We start from the raw sequence: 22969 nt of genomic DNA, 5'->3' as shown, positions 1-22969 counted from the left end.
TGGAGAGGAGGAGTGGAAAGAGGGAGAGGCAGAGGAGGAGTGGACAGAGGGAGAGGGAGAGGAAGAGGAGGAGTGGACAGAGGGAGAGGAAGAGGGTTTGGAAGGGGAGACAGAGTAGGGGGCAGTGAGGGACGGGGAGAAAGAGGGAGAGGTGCAGCGAGAGGACGGGGTGGTATAGCTGGAGGAGAAGGAGAGAGAGTGGACATGGGGGCTGGAAGTAGACAAGGTGGTGAGAGAAGAGATGGCGATGCCGGTGGAAGACGCAAGAGGAACGGGGGGAGTTCAGATTCTGCGAGCAGGGATGGCACCCCGTACGTTCATCGACTGGGCTACAAAACATTAGAGGAACTATCTGGGAAAGATCCAGCCCAGGTGGCCATCACCCTGTCCTCGAACCCTGCTCTGCAAGTCCTGCTGGACGAGACGGAGATGAGGCAGGACCTCGTCCAGCTCCTATGCTACGTCCTGTGCAGGGCCTTCCAGGCACAGACAGACAGGGCCACTCTACAACACCTGGCTGACACGGTGAAAAACTCAGGCTTCCTCCGCACCATTCTGCCGCACTATGTGGCCAACATGGCTTCAGAGTCTAACCCTGACCGCAGGGATCAGTACCCGCTGCATCTGGACAACATCCTGGCTGTTGTCTTTGAGGTAATTACGTCCTTGTCTTATAGAGATGTGGTTTGTAAAACTGCTTCATCTCCATTCAAAGCACGGTGTGCAAAATGTACATGATTATTAACTAATTTTGTTTGGACAAAATGTCCAACCTGGATTAGTTTTGTTTTTGTGTATATTTAAATTTAAATTATTGTTCCTCCTTTTATGCTTGATATCCTCTGCCGTTTATTTAATTATTTTCCCATCCACTTGGTTCCAGGTGCTCAAAACCTTCCCTGCCAGTTCAGTCCAGTCAGTGTCAATGCTGGTCATGCTGCTTCAAGCCTCCATCAACAACCTCAGGGCATCAGGAGTGGACATCAACCCTCAGACAGATGAGAAGTTGCAGCAACTCCAGGGTCTGGTCAACCATCTTCAAGAGAAATCCAGGGAGGGGACTCTCCGCTCAGACAAAGACACATATAGCCTTCTGCATGCTGCTGGAGAGAACCCAGGTTGGTAATGTCAATCATACGAATACTGCTATACTCCTTTATTGACAGTAACATTTCAATATAATCCAATCTAAAAGGCCAAGCTGTCTAGAACAGCATTTGTGTGTGTGTGTGTGTGTGTGTGTGTGTGTGTGTGTGTGTGTGTGTGTGTGTGTGTGTGTGTGTGTGTGTGTGTGTGTGTGTGTGTGTGTGTGTGTGTCCTCAATAGTAGACCAATCACAGTTCATGGCTCAACATGCATGACATCATGAAACAGAACCACCCCGGGTCAAAAACAAATTACACAAACACACTAACAATCACATCACAACAAAATTGTGATGTCAAACGAATATAAATGAAATCTGCAATATGCTGTTTGGCCACTTTTTGCTACCTCCTAATCTAGGTGCGGAAGATCAGCAGAACTTCAGGACCCTGCCCATCTACCCTACGCCAGAGGAGTTCCATGAGGAACAGAGGCCCTTCCTAAGACCCAATCTCACCTCTCAACACTACGCCAGCACCCACATCTACCTTGACACACACTTCCGGCTGCTGAGGGAGGACTTTGTGCGACCGCTTCGCGAGGGGATCCAACAACTACTTCGGAACCAAAGGGACATGGGGAGGAATGACAACCCGCTGAAGAATGCACGCTTTGATGACATCAGAGTGTACTTGGACACCCGTCTGGTGGTGCCAAAATGTACGCTGGATGGCATAGCCATCATTGTTCAGTTTGACCCTCAGCCTCTTCAGGTCAGTACCTGGATGGATTTACACCAACGTTTTCTCATATGCTTTCACATTCGTTAGATTTCTTTATGGAATTGATTAGGGCTGCGAGCCTGCGACTATTGATTCTTTTATCAATTACTTTTTCGATTAATCGTAAAATCAAGAAACACAAAACAATGCTGATATATTTCTTAATAATCAATTCAATCAATTAGTCTGATTAACCACTTAAGCTGTACTTTATACTTTGTTGTACAATGGTGTCATGTCACACAAAAAAGAAAAAAATGCTGAGCTTGTAGATCAGCTATCTTCAGTATTTAAAACGTTTTGGAAAATGTTCACCTATAATGCCATGCTCAAAGAACCCCCTCCCCAAAATGATGTTCATTAAATCACATTAGTTCGATTAACTGTTGCACCCCTAGAATTGATAGATATTGACAGACTTTGACTGTATTATGTATAAATGACAAATTCATGTAATATTATCCGCTAATACACCCCCTACCACACATTCTTTCTCCCAACAGTTTGTACGCTGGGAGAACTCGAAGAGGCTAATCTACGGGTCCCTGGTCTGTCTTTCGTGTGATAACTTTGAGACCTTCCTGTTCGCCACGGTGTCACATCGTGAGCCTGAAGAACTAAAGAACGGCCGGGTCCAGCTTATCTTCTCTGAGGAGAGCAGAGAGAAGCTGGTGACAATACAGGTGTGTTTAATGGCCTTTGATAAAAGTGGCGTGTCCGGACAGGCTTGTTGACAGTTGCCTCGAATGCATGAGGTCACCAAATTAGCAATGTATCGTCACTGTTTTATTCAAATCCTGACCCAGTCATTTTCTTCTCTAGAGAAAGACACGCTGTGTAATACATGTTAGACGGCTTATTGAATTGTAGCACCACTGTTGCATGAAAAGAATGGATTTTCAACTCAAAGTATAAAATTAGCCTTAACTCTGCATAAAATGTTTCTACTTGCTGCACTGTTGCTCCATCTTTTAACCTATTTCGACCTGAGGCTGATCCTACAAAATGTCTTCTAAATCCTATGTTATTATATGTTGTTACATCAGTGGTTCTTTTTCATGTCAAGGACCCCCAAAATGATACGGATTTGGCCGCGGACGCCCATCTCAAAATATTTTGTTCCAGGGACCCCCAGAAGCAAAGATTTAACTTGCAAATGTTCGCTTAAAAAATATATGTATTAAAAGATTTGACATTTTCAAAAAATAGCAGATCTACAAGTTCGTATGACACAGATGCGTTCCTGGTCTTAATGGGTTAAGAGAAATTGTTTGGAGAATCCTTGAGTACATATTCACTCTACAAAGTATCATATAGAATGTGATACTATAGAGCATCGCAGTTCCCGCCCACTTCCTGGTTCCACTTCAAAATGCTCAATGCATTTTTCCCATTGACATTTCCAAAAATATCAATTAATTTAAGCCTAGAATCAAGCCATCCAGGGTCCTGGTGAATCATGACCATTAAACATTTTTTTCTGTGATTTATTTTATTTTATATTTAATTATATGATACTATATTTAATAAATACCCTTTGTTTTGCCGTTTTCAAAAAAGTTTTTTCACAGAATCAAACGTTTTATGGTCATGATTCACCAGGACCCTGGATGGCTTGATTCTAGGCTTAAAATAACAATATTTTTGGAAATGTCAATGGGAAAAATGCATTGAGTATTTTGCAGTGGAACCCGGAAGTGGCCGCAACTGTGATGCTCTATAGAGTAACACAAATGACCTGATCCTTCAGACAGACCAGTCGTTCCTGATGGTGGAGACCACTGCCTACTTTGAAGCCTACCGCTATGTGCTAGAAGGCCTGCAGGAGCAAGAGGAGGCCCACCTGCCCTTCCAGAGGTTTGAGGGTGTGCGTGTGTGTATGTATGTGTGTGTGTGTGTGTGTGTGTGTGTGTGTGTGTGTGTGTGTGTGCACGCGAATGTGCACGCGAATGTGTGTGTGTGTGTGTGTGTGCGCGCGCGCGTGCGTGCTAGAGCTGTGCAGCTTAAATTGAGCTATTATTCATTTCCGTGCAGGTCTGACATTCTTCAAAAAATTACGGTCTCAGTTTTCCATCTCTACAAATCAAACATACAAAAAATGGTACATAAATTCTAAAAAAAAGAAAAAAAGAGAGAGAGAAAAAAAGTCAAGGTCTTGGTCTCTCATTATTTTATATGATCACTTTGGCACTCTGACACACATGGATGGGTTCGTAGGTTCATGTACCTTGTCTGCACTCCCTGTGCCCTCTAACAACTATAAATTACCCTCAATGAAGGAGTAACAGTGTGAGGCAGTTCATTGGGATTCTTGTCCGCCAGCCTCTGCTCTACTCACCATAGCATGAGCCATAACTTTAAACCATAATATGGTTTAAAATTTTAAAAGTTTAAAAGAAAGTTTTAAGCTAACTTCAATGTTCTCCTTTTGAGATTAATATATTATATTAATCTCAAAAGGAGAACATTGAAGTTAGCTTAAAACTTTCCCAGGAACCAATCTTCCTGTAATTTCAAACAGGCTTAAACACTGACTGTGTTATAATCATCATCATTACAGTCAATTGTATTAGTTAATCGTTGATTCATCTGAGTTCCCAGGAATTCTCGCATAACAACGGGACTATTTTCAAGGGACGGACCATTAGCGTGTTTGTACTTATCTATTCAAAGCTTCAGGAATATCATACATAAACATCGACCATTTTCCTGTTATTGTGATTTTGCGTTTGTTATTTTCTCCAGTCATTAAAATGTTTTCAATATTGACTAATATTGGTTTTATACAGTAGTAGTGGTTCCTAAGTAATTGATGATTGAATCTTTTCTCCAGTGACCATTTCTTTAGCTAGACTTTTCCAATCAATCCACACTGTAAAATGTATTTAGTTTATTTTAATTCCTTACTGAAATGACTGGAATCCAACAGCTGGCTTCGTCAACCAAACCACAGTACCCAGTCATCAGTCAGTAATGTGCAGTTTACCATGAGTCATAATCAATAGCCTACACATGCCAGACCACAGGTTTGATGCTTTAGTTTAGGTCTTCATTCCCATTTCCTCATAAAATGAACAATAGTCCACTCTTTAACTCTTACTTTTTTTGTACTTCTTCTAGGTACATAGTGGACTGCCAATCTGACGTGCACCCCCCAGCCTATCTGAACAACGGCGATTCTTACAAACTGTCAGACATTGCTCTTCCTGAGTACAAGGGCAAGATCGAGCCCTTCCACTGTCTGAAGCCAGAGGCCTGGCCCAACATGGAGGAGCTTGGGCTGGACGAGTCTCAAATGAGAGCCCTCCAGCTGGCCCTCACCAAGGAGCTGGCCATCATACAGGGACCTCCTGGCACCGGTAAGGCATTACGGGGTATTATCAAAGTTTTGTCTGAGATGAATTAAGTAATGTGTTTGAAAGGTATTGAACTGAATTAAACATGAACCTCAATGAGTCTGGGACTGGCTCTTGTAAAGTAATGGCCTCCAGAATACCCCAACCTGGGATTGCACTGTATAATAGCTTTAATCCTAATAACGGCTGTTAAGTTGGTGTAGTTGGAGCTTGTGAAGGAATCATTAAATATGAGATGCTTTGATGAACAGAAAGGAAATAAATTAAAACACCTGAAGGAAGAATTTTAAAATGCATGCATGTTCCAAGTCTTTCTCAGCACTTCATTAATACTTTGGGTTTGTAACGAGAGGAACTGGTTATAAACCGGTTCTTATACTACACGTGTAGGTCATAGCATGTAAGTTTTTGCTTTTAAACAAATAAAAGGTCACATGGCAGAGCAATAAAACATAAGTGTGTTTGTTTTACCACTAGCTACGCTAGATTATTACATCACAATCCACCTTTGCCCTTCTCTGCCCATCAGGCATCTGATATTTAGTTCATTGTCAGAACAACACACGCACGCACGCACACACAGGTTACAAACTTCCTTATCTCATAACGTCACGTAAGCATAACACATCACCCATTGGACTTGCAGTCAACAAGGTCCCTTAAAGATAGTGTATAGTGACTCACAAGTCACAACAAAACCCAATGTATCACAGCATAATCTATGTTACTGCGAACATAACAGCATCCTTACAGTAAATGAGCACATCCACTGATTTCAATTGAATCAGCACCCCGGTGGGTCGAAAGGTTACCAACAGTATTTCAGCTTTAAATTATAGCCTTACCTAAATGCTAAACCGGCCGGCCATCCTCCCTTAAGTCAATTTTGATAAAGGATATTTCCTTCTTGTGTCTCCAGGGAAGACCTATTGTGGCCTGAAGATTGCTCAGGCCCTGTTGACAAATGAGAGCCTTTGGAGAAGTGAGCTAATAGGTAATGCTCCCATGCTGGTGGTGTGTTATACTAACCATGCCCTGGATCAGTTCCTTGAGGGTAAGTCATTCAGTGAGTTCTTTTCCTCAATTGCAACTAAATTAACCACTTAAACCCTATATACTTTGTTGACCAGAGTCCTCAGGGCTCTAAACGTGGCTCACTACTTTTTACCTCTGTACCGAATCTCCACCTATAATGACATGCCAAGAATATGGATTCTAGGGTTTAAACTTTATGTGGTTAATCCACAATGAAATTGTACTTGCTGTGCAGTTATACAAGTTTGACAACCTTGATGGGGGTGCCATTACGGAAATTCATTCCACAGCTTGGGAGCCACAAGCAATTTTTTGTTTTTCTATTTTGATTTGATGCCATGAGCATAAATATGAGCATAATAGTACATGGTGTCTTTCCTTTCCTTGTTAAGAGGCTGTCGATGGCTGGGAGGTGTTTCCTTTGATCATGTTCTTGCTTTGTCTTTATACACTTTTCAATTTATTTTATGAATGTTGTATTATTTATTGTTATTAAAAAAGCAATAAACATATTTTGCACAAAAAAAAAACGTGAGCATAATAATGCTCCTCTGTGACACAGGTATCCATAAGTTTCTGCCAGATGGTATTGTCAGGGTAGGAGGCCGCAGCAGCAGTGAGGTCCTGAAGCGCTTCAATCTTCGGGAGCTGACCCACTCTTTGAAGTCTAGACGCAGCATGCCGCGCCACCTGAGTTCTGCGTACACTGAGGTGAGTTGGTGTGACGAAAATTATTGACGTACATGATTTTGTTTAACATTACTCTTCCTCTGACACGAGCTTTCAGTGCTCATTTCTCACTCAATTTAACCAGTGGTGGAAAAAGTACTCAAATGTTTTACTTAAGTAAAAGTATCAATACTGTAATGTAGAAATACTCTGTTACAAGTAAAATTCCGGAATAAAAAATGTACTTAAAGTACCAAAAGTAAAAGTACTCATTATGCTGTATGTCCAATTCCACAACTTTTCAAATGTATGAAATGCATAAAAATCTTTTGAAAATAGCAGATCTACAATCTGTCGCATCGCGAAATGGCAGAAATGTATGTAGGGCTGTTAAGTGGTTAATGTATGTTTTGTAATAATAATCTGCATCTACAAAGTAACTAGTAACTAAAGTTTTCAAATAATTGTAGTGGAGGTAAAGTACAATATAAGAGATGTAGTGGAGTAGAAGTAAAAGTACTGACAATTGGAAATACTCCAGTAAAGTTAAAAAAAAAACTCAATATTGTACTTGAGTAAATGTACTTAGTTACTTTACACCACTGAATTTAACCACTTAAGCCCAGCTGCATGTTGTGAGCTTGTCGATCTTGCCTGCTATCTGCTATTTTTGCATTTGATATGATCTATGGCATTGTTAGGAGTTTTCGCAGTATGTTTTCCTATTATGATAAACTCAGAAGAGGGACACCAGGGTTCATCTGGTTAATGCCATTATTATGGTGGTTTGACTTGTGTTTCCGTCATACTTCTGACAGATCTACAGTGAGCTGAATCAGGAGGAGATAGAGATCCAGAGTCAGGCGGTGAAGCTGGAGTGCAGTCTGAAAGGGGTGATCAGAGAGGCTTTCCTGGAGAGGTTCATCTCCGAGGAACACTGGCTCAGCCTGCACCACTGCCCAGCTGTGCATGTGAGTCACACAGCAAAACAAACACAAAGAAAAACCTCTGTATTCGCTTGATTTATAGACACTCATGTGTGACATTAATTCAAAATGCATTATCTTTTGCCAAGACTTGGATTATCAGTGCAAGACCAGCATAGGCTATACATTTACATGCAAGTGAATTATACGTTTATAATATCTGTTCAACAGAAGGCAATGTAGATTTACTCTTTGTATAATGGCCCTCTGCTTAGAATCAGGACGAGTTTGAGATCTTTGGTGAGAAGAAGAAGAAACCCTGTCTGATAATGGAGTGGTTGGGGATTGGTTCCACTGTCTTCCAGCAGAGGGCGACAGAGGAGGCAAATATAAACACAGGTGAGGTTTTAAAGTGCTGCCATTCCTGAACAAATCAGGAGAAAAGCATAACAACTGATTCAAGAATGAAAATGTATTTGATCTCATATGAGTACAAAAGAGTAAAATGCTTTGGTTTCAGTTCCTCAACATTGTAGGAGTAAAAACAACAATAAGAAAGAGATAATTATAAACAGTAAGTAGAAGATAAAGTAAAATAGCATAGTATGAAATAGTATGCACATCAATGATAGATTGTAGCATAACTTTGAGATGCTTGTAAGATGCTGTGTGCTATGGTCCTACTTAGCATGTCCATATAGCCTATATGTATGTGTGCACTGTGCTGTCAGATAAGATGGATAAGATGAGACCTTTATTGATCCTGCGGGAGAACTTCAGTTGGCAAATGCAGCGCAGCAGTTAAGATGCAGTTACAGGGCAAGAAAATGACAAAAAAATGGTACAGCAGGGCAAAAGACATCACACTCAAAGAAACACCATCAATAACGAACAAAACTGATGCTACTTTCGAGCAATTGATCTATTGAACGAGCCGAGCGACCATCATGTGCCTCATAATACATCTTCATAGTTGCCGGCACAAAAGACGAATCTGTCATTACCCCTCCTGCCAAACCTTCCCACAATCTCCATGTGAAGGGGTTTTGAGTGGATTGTCAATGATAGCACCCAGCTTCCTCGCTATTCCACCCATACGCCACCTCCTTCACCCGGACGGGATAGACACAGGCAGGGCTACATATGGGCTGTATATACATATTTTGTATGTATATGTAGTATCTATTTATGTGTGTTCATGTTCGTGTGTGCAGTCTTAATGGGTAAAGTATCAGGGGCCTGTGAGTGTGTTATGTTTTTATATAAATGGTATGTGTAGCTTCCTCGTGTGTGTGTGTGTGTGTGTGTGTGTGTGTGTGTGTGTGTGTGTGTGTGTGTGTGTGTGTGTGTGTGTGTGTGTGTGTGTGTGTGTGTGTGTGTGTGTGTGTGTGTGTGTGTGTGTGTGTGTGTGTGTAGTAGGCAGACAGGTAATAGGCCTACAGTGTCAATCGTTCATAGTCTGATTGCCTGGGGGGATTTATTTGCCTTCATGATTCCACCATTTTATGCTTAGTACACAATTGTAGCACTATTCCCTTGAATGTGAGCTCCTGTGAACCTCTTATTATTGCTACAGTGTTTGTACTGATAATGTGCTGGCAAATACCGGCACACAAGCTGTGCTTGGAATTAAGTGCAAAAAAGAAAGCAGCTTTGTATCAGATTTTATTTGGATTTCCTCCAGCTATGGAGACGGAGGAGGACGATGAAATGATTGACATTGCGGAGGAGGCAGACTTGATCCAGGCTGAACGATTCATTGAAGACACTGATCACAGAAGCGACAGAGACAAAGAGAAGGCCAGAGTCATGGAGGAGACCCTTAGAGAAGTTCAAGAGATGATGCTGGCCACGATGTTCGAGGATACTGAAATACAGGCGGAGCAGAGCGAAGACGGCTTCCAGGTAAAAGAAAATGTTAATTCTCAGTCTATCGTCAGTAGCCTTGTATGCAGATTTCAGCAGCAGTCCTGCATTTAAATGATTACCCTCAGCTTACAAAGCCATCACATCCTCACAGCCCTATATTGTTGATACCAGTGGTTCTCAAAGTGGAGTCCGGGAACCGCCAGGGTTCCTCGAGTTGGGTCCAAATTGAGCCTTACAGGTCTGTAACTGTGAGAGTTACAGTTACAGAAGATGAGAAACAAATAAATTAATGTAAAAGAGGGGGTGCTCGGGTGGCACAGTGGTAAAGTAGCTGCCCACCACCACGGAGGTTGTGGGTTCAAATCCACCTGGGTACATCCGGCGAACACAATTGGCCCGTGTTCAGGGGAGGGAAGCCGGGCGAGGAGGGTGATAATTGGCACTGCAAGTAATCCTACAGGCTGGGGCGGCACCTGTCAGCAGGGAGTGTTGGGCGGGAGGAGTAGAACGAAGGCTCTGCGTCTTCCCGGTGGGGGCTCCTCACTGGCAGGTGACTCAGTAGGATACGACAGCAGTAAAGAAAAACAAAAAACTAATTAATGATGAAACGTAACAAAAGTTGACACACGCACACTGCATAAATTAATTAATAAATACAACTGTGACCCTGCTTGATCCAGTGGTTTCCGAGATTAGCCGCAGACACACAGACACACACAGAGTCCCTTCTTCTAGACGCCTCGCCCCCTTAGGAACCACGCTGTCAAAATTCAAATAGCTTTGTGGGTCAAAGTTCAAATCACACAATGCTCCTGTATGTTTGCCTAGATGCAACGGCAGCAGATCAAAAAGATGAAGAACAAAATCAAGAAAGAGCTAGGCAAGAGCTCGGCCATGAGTGGAGAAGAGGAGAAAACCATTTGGGATGTTTGGGCTCTCGGACTTCCAGACAGATGGAGACTCTATCGGTAGGACTCCCTTTCTCTACTGCCTCCTTTCTGGCTACTGACCATCTCCCCCGATCCTTCATTCCCATTGTATGTCCACTATTCCTTTCATTTCTCTACCTCTTTCATAGCCTTCTTTTTGTTACTTCCGCCAAGGAGGTAACAAAAAATGCACATAAGTTCTGAACATATTAACATAATACCACAAAACTTTGAAAAAGGGTTTATCATGGGTCCCATAGACAAACTGGTCTATGCTGGACAAAAAATAATCTAGTCATTATTGTTGTTTTCTCCTGTTTTCTCCTGTTTTCTCCTTCCTCTCTCCTCTCCACGGCATCCTCGAAAGCAGCCTCATTCTCATTGAACTGCTGTCTATTCCCTGTGTATATAATTAAGTCAACTAATCACCGGGAAAACGCAATCCCAGCGGATCCCCGTCACCTCAGACAGACACGATAGAACTCTGAAAGTTTCTGCCACCGTGGAAACAACAAATACGTTTTACTTGCTCTTAATTATAAGTTGAATGGACAAAAACACTTTCAAAGAGATTAATGTGTTTTGCTGTTTTTTAATAAAGCAATTGTCTATCAAACAAAACAAAACATGACATTGGCTTTTATCACCCTATTTTCTTAGTTTTAGTCGCCAGCGGCAAATTCAGAGAGGTTTTGTGATGTTATTGTGTCAGTTGTCACGTCTTAGACTATTACGGATTTCTTGTCTGCAGGTTGTGGATTGCACGCTACAGAGTGGAGATGCGTACCAAAGCCCTGCAGTCTGAGCAGGCCTATCAGAATGCTGTAGACAGACTAGCTGACGTACGACGGCATGAGAGTCTCTGTGTCCTCAAGGCGGCCACGGTACAGTAATACTAGTAACAATAGCAGCAATGTAATACTTTACTTACTTTATTTGTTTATTTGGACGGGACAGTACATATTAATGAACACAGCAACAAAACAAAACTACAGCAGTAGAGTTGGAATGCAGTGTAAATACTTTGGAGTTTGCAAGGATGCAAATGTTCATCCGTAGTTCCAACATGTGACAATAACACGAGATATTGCAGATCTAATAACATGCCATGGTAAATATAAGAAGCAGTGCTTTTATTGTTACTGCAGGGCTTCAGTTTGTCAACTTCCATTACTTCAGGAATGGAGTTCAAGTGGAAGAAGATTCTAGAGCATTATTTTGTGCAGTCTAAATGTTGGTTAGATACTTCAGGCTGCACATATCAAAAGCAAAATCAATTAGCCAATAAACATAACTCTTCATGAATTTTTATTGTTTATAAATTGTTTGTATATTATTGTTATAACAGAAATTGTTATAACAGAAATAAAGTAATGTTAATATTGAAAGTAATAGTTGGCGAAGTGATTGCAGAATATTGCATTATTGGTCAATAAGTGTCACTGTCAGGGATACTTGAGTACTTATGTTGACAAGCAACCAATCTGTACATCAGGTCATCGGCATGACGACAACAGGAGCAGCCAAGTTCCGGAAGGCTCTCCAGGAGGTGCAGCCAAGGCTGGTGATCGTAGAGGAGGCTGCCGAGGTGCTGGAAGCCCACACTATCACCACGCTGAGCCAAGCCTGCCAGCATCTGATCCTCATCGGAGACCACCAGCAGGTCAGGAACCACGGCTAGCCTGTAAAACCAACAGAGCAGTGACACGTAACATATCAGTGGTTCTCTGGCACTTTTGTGCCAAGGCCCCCTAAATTGAATTTGGCCACGGACCCCAATCTGAAAATATTTTGTGTCAGGGACTCCCATAAGGGAAGATTTATCAAGATTCCTCAAGATTTTTTCGAAAGATATCTGATCTACAAGCTCTGAATGCGTTGCGTGTGATGTGTTGTAAGCTTGTAGATCGGACATGTTTGAATAGCAGAAAAATATAATAGGGCTTAAGTGTTACTGATAACTGATAACTGATTTCATCGTGTTATCACTGTTATCATCATATATATCATGCATGACTACAATGTTTAAATGAGCCTTCAATTTAGGTGTAGAGGATTGTGTGAGTACTGTACATATAGCCTGGCATGGCCAGACTAATATCACTGTGTAGATCAGCGCTACTCAACCCGCGGCCCGCGGGCCGCATGCGGCCCGATCGCAGCGTCTTTTTTTTTTTAAGCACAGGATAAAAATATACATTTCCGTTCAAATATATGGGTTGCTAAAACATTTTTCGAAAACAAACAGACAGACATACATACTGGTGCGTCAATTGTTACAGGTATAATGCATAGTTTTCTATGCATTTCGGGTTTTTGGGGGGGTTTGACCCCCAAATTTGGCCGCACGGCTTTGCCGCGCGCCCAGGATAGGTGTCTGCCACTGGACATACACACAACACAAAATAAACTGGTGCAGTGAAAAGAATATGATGTCAAAATGTACATTTTCTTGTGTGTTACAAAATCGAAAAATCCAAAATAGGACCGTCATTTTTGTGGCGGCCCCTTGGACTTTTGGTATTTTGCTGAGTGGCCCCTGAGCCATCTTAAGTTGAGTAGCCCTGGTGTAGATATTAGTCTGGAATCTCTGTGTGGAACCTGTATTTCCGAGGGGCAAATAAAAAAAAATGCTTCTGGTCATAAATTCGCTCCATATTTGCATACTGGGCCCTGATTGGTCCCTCACAACTTTGGAGGGAGAGAAATGGAATCTCTATTGAGAGGGGCCAGACCTAATCTGCCAAGGGCAATTTTCTTTTGCAATGGCAGATTTGTCTGGAACCAGGCTACTGTACATACAGTATGTGTATATTATGCAAGTACACTGAATAGTGAAACTTCTGGACTTTAGTAGAATATAATAATAAATGAAGTACAGGTGGACCAACAGCCTAGCTAGCCAGCACAATTTTTTTTCCTCCCCCATTTTTCCCATTTTCTCCCACTTTTTAGTCGTTATTCACAGTTTTCTCGTATTCCCTGTCACTGTTAACCCCTACAGTTGGTCATGCTGGAGAGTGTAGATTAGCACGTGTCTTCCTGATTCACATGAACTCGCCAGCCGTTTCTTTTCACCAGTCAGGAGTTTCACAGGAACATGTTTTCCTATCTAGTTATGCACCCCACTGAACAGGTGCTCCAATCAACCTGTAGGAGTCACCATAGGGCAGCGACAGAGATCGCCCTCCCCGCTCGGCTTCCTCTGAGTGAGCGCGGGCCAATTGTGTTTGTTGGAGCGGAGGACTCGAACCCTTTGTTTCTGCAGAGGTGGACAGGAGCTTTACTTGTGTGCCATCCAGATGCCCCTCTTTTTTTCCTTTTTAACATCTGTGTGTGTGTGCTATTTCTTTGATTGGAGAGAACTACAGTAATGCTTGTGTTGCCCTGTTTACACATGAAATTAGCCATGTACTTGTGTAGCCAAACATGCTACATGTACTTGTGTAGCCAAACGTGCTACAGTACCCTGCAGTTGTATTGAATGTCCAGCAAGCGTAGGAATCAAATTTGAAATTGAGTTTGTCTTGAAAATGGCTGTTAATGTAAGCCAGGCATTCATCAATTGGAATTCAATGGTCATTTTCATACAGCAGTTGGTTTACATTAAAATGGAACTGACGCACTACTCTGCCTGGGGCTGGAATGCTCTCTATTTCTACCGTGGTCCCCTCTCTCTCTCTCTCTCTCTCTCTCTCTCTCTCTCTCTCTCTCTCTCTCTCTCGCGCCATTTCTATCTCTCTCTACCCCTCCCTCTCTCTCTCTCCCTCCCTCCCTCTCTGTCTCTCCCTCTCTCTCCCATACTCCCTCCATCCTTCACCTTTTCTATTGATCTATCTCTCTTCCTCCATCTCTCTCACCTTTTCTCCCTACCTCTCTCCCCAATTTCTTTCTTTCTTTCTTTCTTTCTTTCCCTGTCTATTATTTCTACTTTTCATTTAATATCTTTTTAGACATAGACACTATGAGACTGTTCACTCTCAAACGATCCTCTCTGATTGTATGAACGAGTGTTCAGTGCTTTGTTTTGTTTTCTGAGGCATCAGGCTCAGCATGTAATGGGGTGGATGGATCACACTTTCAGGGTAAAATAAGCTTTGGCATTGTTGTGCTGTTCATTAATCACAGGTTTGGTGTTGAATCAAGCGGAACACAATGCTTCACATTTATACCAGAATTTGTCTCCCTCCCCCGCACCCCGCCCACGTACACAGGCCACAATCTCGCTCTGTCCTCTAACTAAATAAGGCGTGCACACGCACACACACACACACACACACGCACGCGCATGGGGGCATGCAAGCACGCCAAGGCAAAGCAGCAAGAAACTAAACAGACATTTAGACTCTATTTGCATACTCTGCTGGAGCAGAAGCATGAAGTAGGCTATTGTTTTTACAACCACAGTTGTCAACCAAGGTTATTGCGCTTGTAGAAACCGATCTACAAGCTACTGTACATGCCCAAAATAGGGACGCCAAAGTGGTTAACGTTATTTCCAGCTCTTGCCCTGGGAGGGCTCTAAATATTTGCCATTCATGCTCATGACCATGAATGTATATGAAAATATGCCTCATTGTGCCTGAATCAGAACCTTATTTGAAAGATGTCTTTTGAGCAGTTCAATCGTGGAAATGGAAATGTCACTCTTAAGTTGACGTCTCTCTCTCTTAATAAAGAATCTCGGTTTGTTGTATTACGCGTCGTTGACTGGCGGGATATATCTGCAGAAAGTGAGCAAGTTGTAACATGAAACATTCAACGCCCTGAATTTAAATAACAAACAATGTTCACTTAAATAATAAACAGAAGTATGTATAGAATTGAGGGGTCCGGGGACCCCCAGGGGTCCTTGAGGGGGATCAAGTTGGTCCCCAGCTAAATGATTGCTGTTAAGGAACCAAATGGTCCCTTACGGGCCTGTAACTCTTGAACAGACTCAGAATTAAATTAACACAGTGTAGATTCCCAGATTTTATTTTGCTAAATTCATATAAAACGGTGGGGTTTTTTTTTACATTAAAAAAGGTTGTGAATCACTGCTCTATTCTACTGTATGTCTCCAGGTCTACAGTATATGAACTGATCTTTATTCTATGTCTCTTCAGCTACGGCCCAGTGCTACGGTATATGAACTGGCCAAGAACTTCAACCTGGAGGTGTCCATGTTTGAGAGACTGATCAAGATGAACTTTCCCTTTGTTAGACTCAACTACCAGGTTGGTGCCTCTTTTCATACATCAGCCAATCCATCACTTAATTACTAATGCTTATTAATTTATGAACTGAAAAAAAAATCAATGATTCAAATATGGGGATTCAAAGTGTAATTTAGATGTGTTACTTTGGATTCATCCCTGTTGTATGTGCATGTCTGTGTAACAGTGGTGTAAAGTAACTAAGTACATTTACTTAAGTACTATACTTAAGTACAAGTTTGAGGTATTTGTACTTTACTTACTATTTCTAATGCTTTTACTTCTACTCCACTACTGTACATCTCGGATCTATATATTGTACTTTTAGTCCACTACATTTATTTGAAAACTTTAGTTACTAGTTACTTTGTACATTTTGATTATTATTACAAAACATACATTATTAGCCCTATATACATTTCAAAATAGCCGATCTACAAGCTCACGATGCGTCGCGATGCGACGCATTGTGAGCTTGTAGATCTGCTATTTTCAAAATATTTAAATACATTTCATACATTTGAAAACTTGTGAAATGGGACCTTCTGCATAATGAGTACTTTCTACTGTTGGTACTTTAAGTGCATTTTGATACCAATACTTTTGTACTTTAACTCATTTTGTAGATTTTGAATTCTGGACTTTTGCTTGTAATAGAGTATTTTTACATTGCAGTATTGATACTTTTACTTAAGTAAAACATTTGAATACCTTTTCCACCACTGGTGTGTAATGTGTGCTTGTGCCCTCCTGCTCTGTAGCACCGTATGAGGCCAGACATTGCCTGTCTCTTGACCCCACACATCTACGATGAGCTACAGAACCACCCCTCTGTTTTTGACTACGAAAACATCAAGGTTTGTTTTGCATTCACGTACCATATCAGTTCCCCTGGCTTTTCCCAGCAGCGCATAGTTGTTTACTAGCCCGCACTGACGTAAAAAAGCACCTGCATGTGCTCTCCGGCTTTTAAATCCATTAAGAGTCGCGGATGAAGTCTGGTCTTAATAAATGCATAACCCAATAAGTCAAAATCATGTTTTTCCAGTCTCTTTGATAAATGTCAGATGGAGGGTAGAGTCAGCATAGCAATGTATGAAAAATGAGTAGCTTGCTTTATTCCTTATTTGAACCCCCCTCCTTCCCCCATTTAGGTAATATAATGTTCTGAATGTCATATAATACCATACCATGAATATTATGACAACACAATTTCATGCTAATTATTGCCTTGCAGGGCCTTAATACCAATCTATTCTTTGTGGAGCACACACACCCAGAAGAAGAGATCAGAGATGGGAAGAGTCACCAGAACAAGCATGAAGCCAAGTTTGTAGTTTCCTTGTGCCAGTACCTCCTCTTTCAGGGCTACAAACCAGAGCAAATAACCATCCTAACCACCTACACCGGCCAGTTCCAATGCTTGCGCACACTTATGCCCTCCAAGGCCTTCCAAGGGGTCAAAGTGCACGTGGTTGATAAGTACCAAGGGGAAGAGAACGACATCGTCCTGCTATCTCTGGTCCGCAGCAATAAACAGGGTAAGGTCGGCTTCCTGAACATCCCCAACCGTGTTTGTGTAGCCTTGTCGCGTGCCAAGAAAGGCCTCTACTGCATTGGCAACAGTGCAATGCTGGGCAAAGTCAAACTGTGGAGTAACATCTTCCACACTTTACGAGGGAAGGGCCAGATGGGGACGGCGCTCACACTCTGCTGTCAGAACCATCCAGACCGTCAGGTCACAGCCTCCTGTGCGGCAGATTTCGACAAAGCCCCGGAGGGAGGCTGCACAATACCTTGTGAGTTCCGTTTGGAATGTGGCCATGTTTGCGCAAGTGTCTGCCACCCCTATGACCCCGACCACAAGAAGTACAAGTGTCTTAAGAAGTGTCAGAAGGTTCTCTGTGACCTTCAACACAGGTGCCCATATGACTGCCAAAAGGCATGCCCCAAGGAGTGCCCTTGGGAGGTTGAGAAGACCATACCAAAGTGTCAGCACAAACAGATGATGCCTTGCCACCAGGACCCAAAGAAGTTTGTGTGTCAGGAGCTCTGCCAGAAGACGCTTCAGTGTCTGCACCCATGCACTTCCGTTTGTGGGGCGCCATGCACCAGTAAGTGCATGGTGGAAGTCACCTTAACACTCAAGTGTGGGCACAACATGGTAGACAGCTGCTATTACACAACAGCAAAAGACGAGCCTAACTGCAGCGCCCCATGTAACCAGCAGTTAAAATGTGGTCACACTTGTAAAGGTAATTGCCACCGTTGCCACCAGGGACGCTACCACCACCTTTGTGCGCATCGGTGTGAGCGTCTTCTGATCTGCTCCCATAAGTGCCGGGAGCCATGCCTTCCTGATTGCCCTTCCTGTAGAAGGCCTTGTGAAAACCGCTGCATCCACAGCAAGTGTAAGAACAAATGTGGCCAGCCGTGTGCACCTTGCGTTGAGCCCTGTGCTTGGCGGTGCCCTCACCAAAGGTGTACTATGCGTTGTCACGAGCCATGTGATCGCCTACCTTGTGATCAGCCCTGTGACAAGATCCTTGACTGTCGCCACCCCTGCATAGGCCTCTGTGGAGAGAAATGTCCAAACAGATGTCGCATCTGTCATCGTGATGAGGTCACAGAGATTTTCTTTGGCTCTGAGGACGATCCTGATGCTTTGTTCGTTCAACTAGAAGACTGTGGACATATCATTGAGTCATCAGCTATGGACACATACATGGGGATGGATGACAACAAACAGGCTAACGAAGGAGAGGAGGTGGCCATAAAGCTAAAAGATTGCCCAAAGTGTAGAACTCCAATCCGGAGGAACCTCCGTTATGGAACTCACATCAACCGCAGTCTGGCTGAGATTGAGAAAGTAAAGGAGAAGATCAACGGCTGTCCAACAGATATTGCACAGAAGAAGATGACCCTGGTGAATCAATGGGTAGAGAAGTGGGAGCTTCACCTGTATCTGCAAAGTGAATACTTGAAGATTGAAGCTGAACTGAGTGCTCGCCATCTCACAGAAAAGGATCTGTGGGTTCTGGAAAACCAGATGGCCTTCCTTGAGAGAGTTGGAAAGCTTAAGGAGATCCTAAAAGAACAAATGTCTAAAGTACAAGGCGTCTGTTTTGAGGCGAAAGTTGACAAATTTGTGATGTGGCTCCTTGATGTCAAGCAGAAATTCTCCAACCAGCAGGTCTGGGATCTGCAGAGTGAGCTGCGGAGGCTGACCCTCTTGGCGGAGCTTGAAGCCCGTTGTTACATGAGAAGAGGAGAAAGTGTCATCGTTGATGAAGAGATTGAAGTCATCAGGAGGATTCTGGAAAAGCTGGGCCCATTCACTGAGCAAGACGAAGTGCATGTCAAACAGGGGTTGAAGGATCTGAAGATTCCACGCCTAGGAATCAGCGAAGATGAGAGGAAGATGATTGTGTCAGCCATGAAGCTGCAGCCTGGACATTGGTACAAATGCCCCAACGGCCATGTCTATGTAATAACAGAGTGTGGAGGTGCAATGGAGAGTCGGCGGTGCACTGAATGCAATGCTACTATTGGCGGAGCAAATCATGCTCTGGCCACAGGCAACCAAGTAGCGTCGGAAATGGATGGAGCAGAACACGCCGCTTGGTCTGAGGCCAACAACCTGGAAAATTTTGATCTAATTAACTTCAATTAACCACTTAAACCCTATATACTTTGTTGTGTGTCTCGACACGTTGTGAACACTTTTCCTGCAGAATGTTCACCTATTTCTGTCAAATGTTCACTCGCCTATTACAGTATGACATGCCAAGATATGGATAATTTTACATTTAAATCCCATGTTGTATTTTTTCTATTGTTTTGGACTTTGAGTTTTGATTTAATCTTTTGCTCAATATAACCAACCTTTGATCTACTGCTGTCTCTATCCTGCTCTATTCTTGCACACTGATGGGAGAATTGTTTTAATATGCAACATACTGTACTGCGTGAGGTATTATTATTACATGATCTCATGAACGATAAATTGTATGACTATATGATTGCTATGTGCTTTGCAGTGCTGTTTATTGAAAACTGTCACTTAAATATATATATATATATCTGGAATATACACTTAGTGCTGTATCAACATAAAAAAAAATCACTATGCTATTTTATTTTTGCATAGTAAAGGGTGAAATTGTTTTAATATACTGGACTATTTGATGTAATGTATGAACACATAATAAAATAAAAAATAAAAAATAAAAACTGTATGGCTTCATTATTTTAATTTTTAGTTTATTTTTATTTTTTTCTTTACTATTATAGAAGATTTCTGTCTGGAATGACAGAGTTACTGCTGAATCAACTTTTTTTTTTTTTTAAGTCATGCCCATCACCATTCTGCATAATAGTTCCGGCTAATTAAATGTGTGAGTTATGGATGATATAATTTAATGATAATGCAATTTCAGGATTTATTAAGTAATTAAAATGATACTGTCTTTAAAGATCTAAGAATCCACTAAAACTAATTTTAAGGTTACAAGTTATTTAACAATAGATGGCAGTAAAGCACTGTAAAAGAACAAATAACTACATGACTTGGTACTCTATTTGAAAAGGCTTGCAAAAATGCAATAAATGTACCTAACTAAGCCTATACTTACACACACATATATGAACAAAATACACATGCAAATCCATACATGCACTGTGCACACAAGCACAGAAACATAAATGCACAGGGAGTGTTAGCAGGAGAAATGGTTGAGAGAGCATATTCTAACCTAACAGGCAAGACACAAGTGTGTATGCGTGCGTCTGCACACGCACATGCACTCGTGTGAGCATGCACACACGAATACACCGGGTGAATATCAGTAGCAGAAATCTCCATAGCATTCAGATAGTTAAAGATATAATGGGGTCACATGAACCCTATAGCATCCCTATTTTGGGGCAAACATTTGTTGCAAATAGTTGATCTACAACCTTACAAACGCGTTGCAACCACGCGATGCGTTGTGAGGCTCTATTTGATGAAGAAGATGTTTATTTTTAAAAAGGGGGAGCTAAGAACAGATCCCTGGGGGACCCCGGGCAATGAAGTATATAGGGTTTAAGTGGTTAACGTGATTAGGAAGTCAATATGGAAGTCAGGGTCACTGACCACCACTGTCCACCACCAACGGTGTCGCACGTTTGAAAATAGCTGGTCTACAAGCTCACAACATGCTTGTACTGTAGATGTGAGCTTATAGATCAGCCATTTTCAGCATGCAACAGCGCCATACGACGCAGTATACAGTAAGCAGCAGCATTACTCAAAACAGAACTTATAAACACACAGTACATACCCATACACACATGTACACAAGCACCCAGACTATGGTACCGATCGCAGTGCATCACTGGCTACTGTTCCTCTGCTACACCTGCAGGACTCACAGACGCTGACTTTCCGTTTGGCATTTTGCAACAGCTTGCATCACTTTATTACATGATGAATGTGCCCATGTCACAATCCAAACTCCAAATGCTCTCTGCAGGGAGAATAAAGGAACAACACAAATACAACAAAATATGCTGTCAAGACAAGTGCTATAAAAAAAAGCGGAACTTTAAACATAATGCTGCTTTATCAGTATTTATAGGGGTTCAGGTTTCAGGCCGTGAGTTGGACTAAAGGAGGTAGTGCACAGAAATGGTAATATCCTCCAGTCTGCACTGTCTCATCTATCATGTCAGGTCACCTTAAAGGATGTTACTGTCAGAGTTTTAGCAAGTCAGGGGGCTTATACAGTATACATAGTTTGATCACTGCTTCTTGCAAATATGATGGCATTCGGTGGTCTGGAAGTGGCCAAGTTAAAACAAGGGGGAGCTGATACACCAAGCGCTGTTCCGTGAAGGGTAGAGAAATACTGTTGAGAGTACACACACACACACACACACACACACACACACACACACACACACACACACACACACACACACACACACACACACACACACACACACACACACACACACACACACACACACACACACAAATATGACTGTTGTAGAGATGAATGAAGCTAAAAGATGTCTAAAATTAAAACGATAATTGTCTTTAAAAGCAGCGAGCTTGAACAGTACAAATCAATATTGTTGAAGTTGAACAGCTCGCTCAAAAAAGAAAGAAAAAGAAAAATAGAGACAAAAATTGAGTTTGTCACATCCTCAAGCAAAAGTTGTTGGACCGCAGCCTTTGATAATGAATAAGAAACCAACTTGGTGAACTACTTGGGGCAATTTCCTGGGTAATTTGCCAGCAATATAGGTACACTTTTTGGTGATGAATTGCAAACACATTTGGGTGTACAAACATAATTTGAGTCCAGACAGTCAATTTCCCATTTATTATCGATGGAAAGTGTCACTTGATATCACATGCTTGAATCTCGGACCTTCAAGAAAGAGATGTTCAGGTGTAAATTCATAATTATTTATTCAGTACTATTTGGGGTGGATTTTTCTCTTAAAATATGAAACTATATAAGATAAGTTTAATGAAATCACATATCTATTGTCACAAGACTACCTAGTACTAAACATTTCCACCAAGATGCTTGTTCTGTAACAACCCTATTGTGCATCAGGTAGCAATATTGTGGCCAGGTTTTGCACAGCTATCCAACATGGAAAATAATCATATATACAATATTGACTGAACAATGAGTGGAATGAAGATGGATGGTTTTAGCTCTTTGGATGTACTGTGCATACTGTACAGCAGTGGTTCTCAAAGTGGGGTGCGGGGACCCCCAGGGGTCCTTGAGGGGGTACCAGGCGGTCCCCAGCCAAATGTGTTAATATAGCGTCACAAATCACAATCATTTTAACCACTTTAACCATATTTTATACTTTGGCTATTGCATATAAAGTGGTAGATCTGCTATTTTTGAAAAATCTTCAACATTTGTACAAATCTTTGAAATCTTTGATTTTAACTCCAATCTTTGCTTCTAGAGGTCCCTGGTCACAACATATTTTTTGAGATGATGGTGTCCGCAACCTAATACATATTATTTTGGGGGTCCTTGACATGAAAAAGTTTGAGAAGCCCTGCTGTACAGTGCAAATGTCCATTTGATAATGCTATGATCG

The 22969-nt window shown here is 42.0% G+C and overlaps 1 protein-coding gene across 2 annotated transcripts; it reads left to right on the top strand.

Moving 5' to 3' along the window:
* Window positions 1-150: 150 nt before the first annotated feature.
* On the top strand, window positions 151-20060 carry znfx1 (zinc finger, NFX1-type containing 1). Of its 2 annotated transcripts, none has more exons than XM_080424411.1 (17): window positions 151-654; window positions 884-1118; window positions 1507-1859; window positions 2372-2551; window positions 3619-3725; window positions 4989-5227; window positions 6144-6278; window positions 6822-6970; window positions 7747-7899; window positions 8130-8253; window positions 9539-9759; window positions 10552-10691; window positions 11404-11536; window positions 12148-12315; window positions 15761-15871; window positions 16612-16707; window positions 17088-20060. In XM_080424411.1, exons 1-17 carry the CDS (start codon window positions 205-207, stop codon window positions 19521-19523), a joined length of 5430 nt encoding a protein of 1809 aa, XP_080280537.1. In that variant the 5' UTR covers window positions 151-204; the 3' UTR covers window positions 19524-20060. The 2 variants fall into 2 exon arrangements, with proteins under 2 accessions (XP_080280537.1, XP_080280536.1); XM_080424410.1 differs by having other exon boundaries at window positions 6144-6290.
* The last annotated feature ends 2909 nt before the right edge of the window (window positions 20061-22969 follow it).

The sequence above is a fragment of the Gymnoscopelus braueri genome (assembly GCF_963280865.1).
Source record: "Gymnoscopelus braueri genome assembly, chromosome: 3".
NCBI classification, from domain to species: Eukaryota; Metazoa; Chordata; class Actinopteri; order Myctophiformes; family Myctophidae; genus Gymnoscopelus; species Gymnoscopelus braueri.
This window is presented reverse-complemented; position numbering and strand designations above follow the sequence as displayed.

Bases quoted from the DNA above. Each gene is read 5' to 3' on its own strand.
- znfx1 (XM_080424410.1), top strand. From the start codon at position 205: ATGGGGGCTGGAAGTAGACAAGGTGGTGAGAGAAGAGATGGCGATGCC. The intron at 655-883 runs GTAATTACGTCC...ACTTGGTTCCAG, and splicing joins TCCTGGCTGTTGTCTTTGAG to GTGCTCAAAACCTTCCCTGC. The intron at 5,228-6,143 runs GTAAGGCATTAC...TTGTGTCTCCAG, and splicing joins ACAGGGACCTCCTGGCACCG to GGAAGACCTATTGTGGCCTG.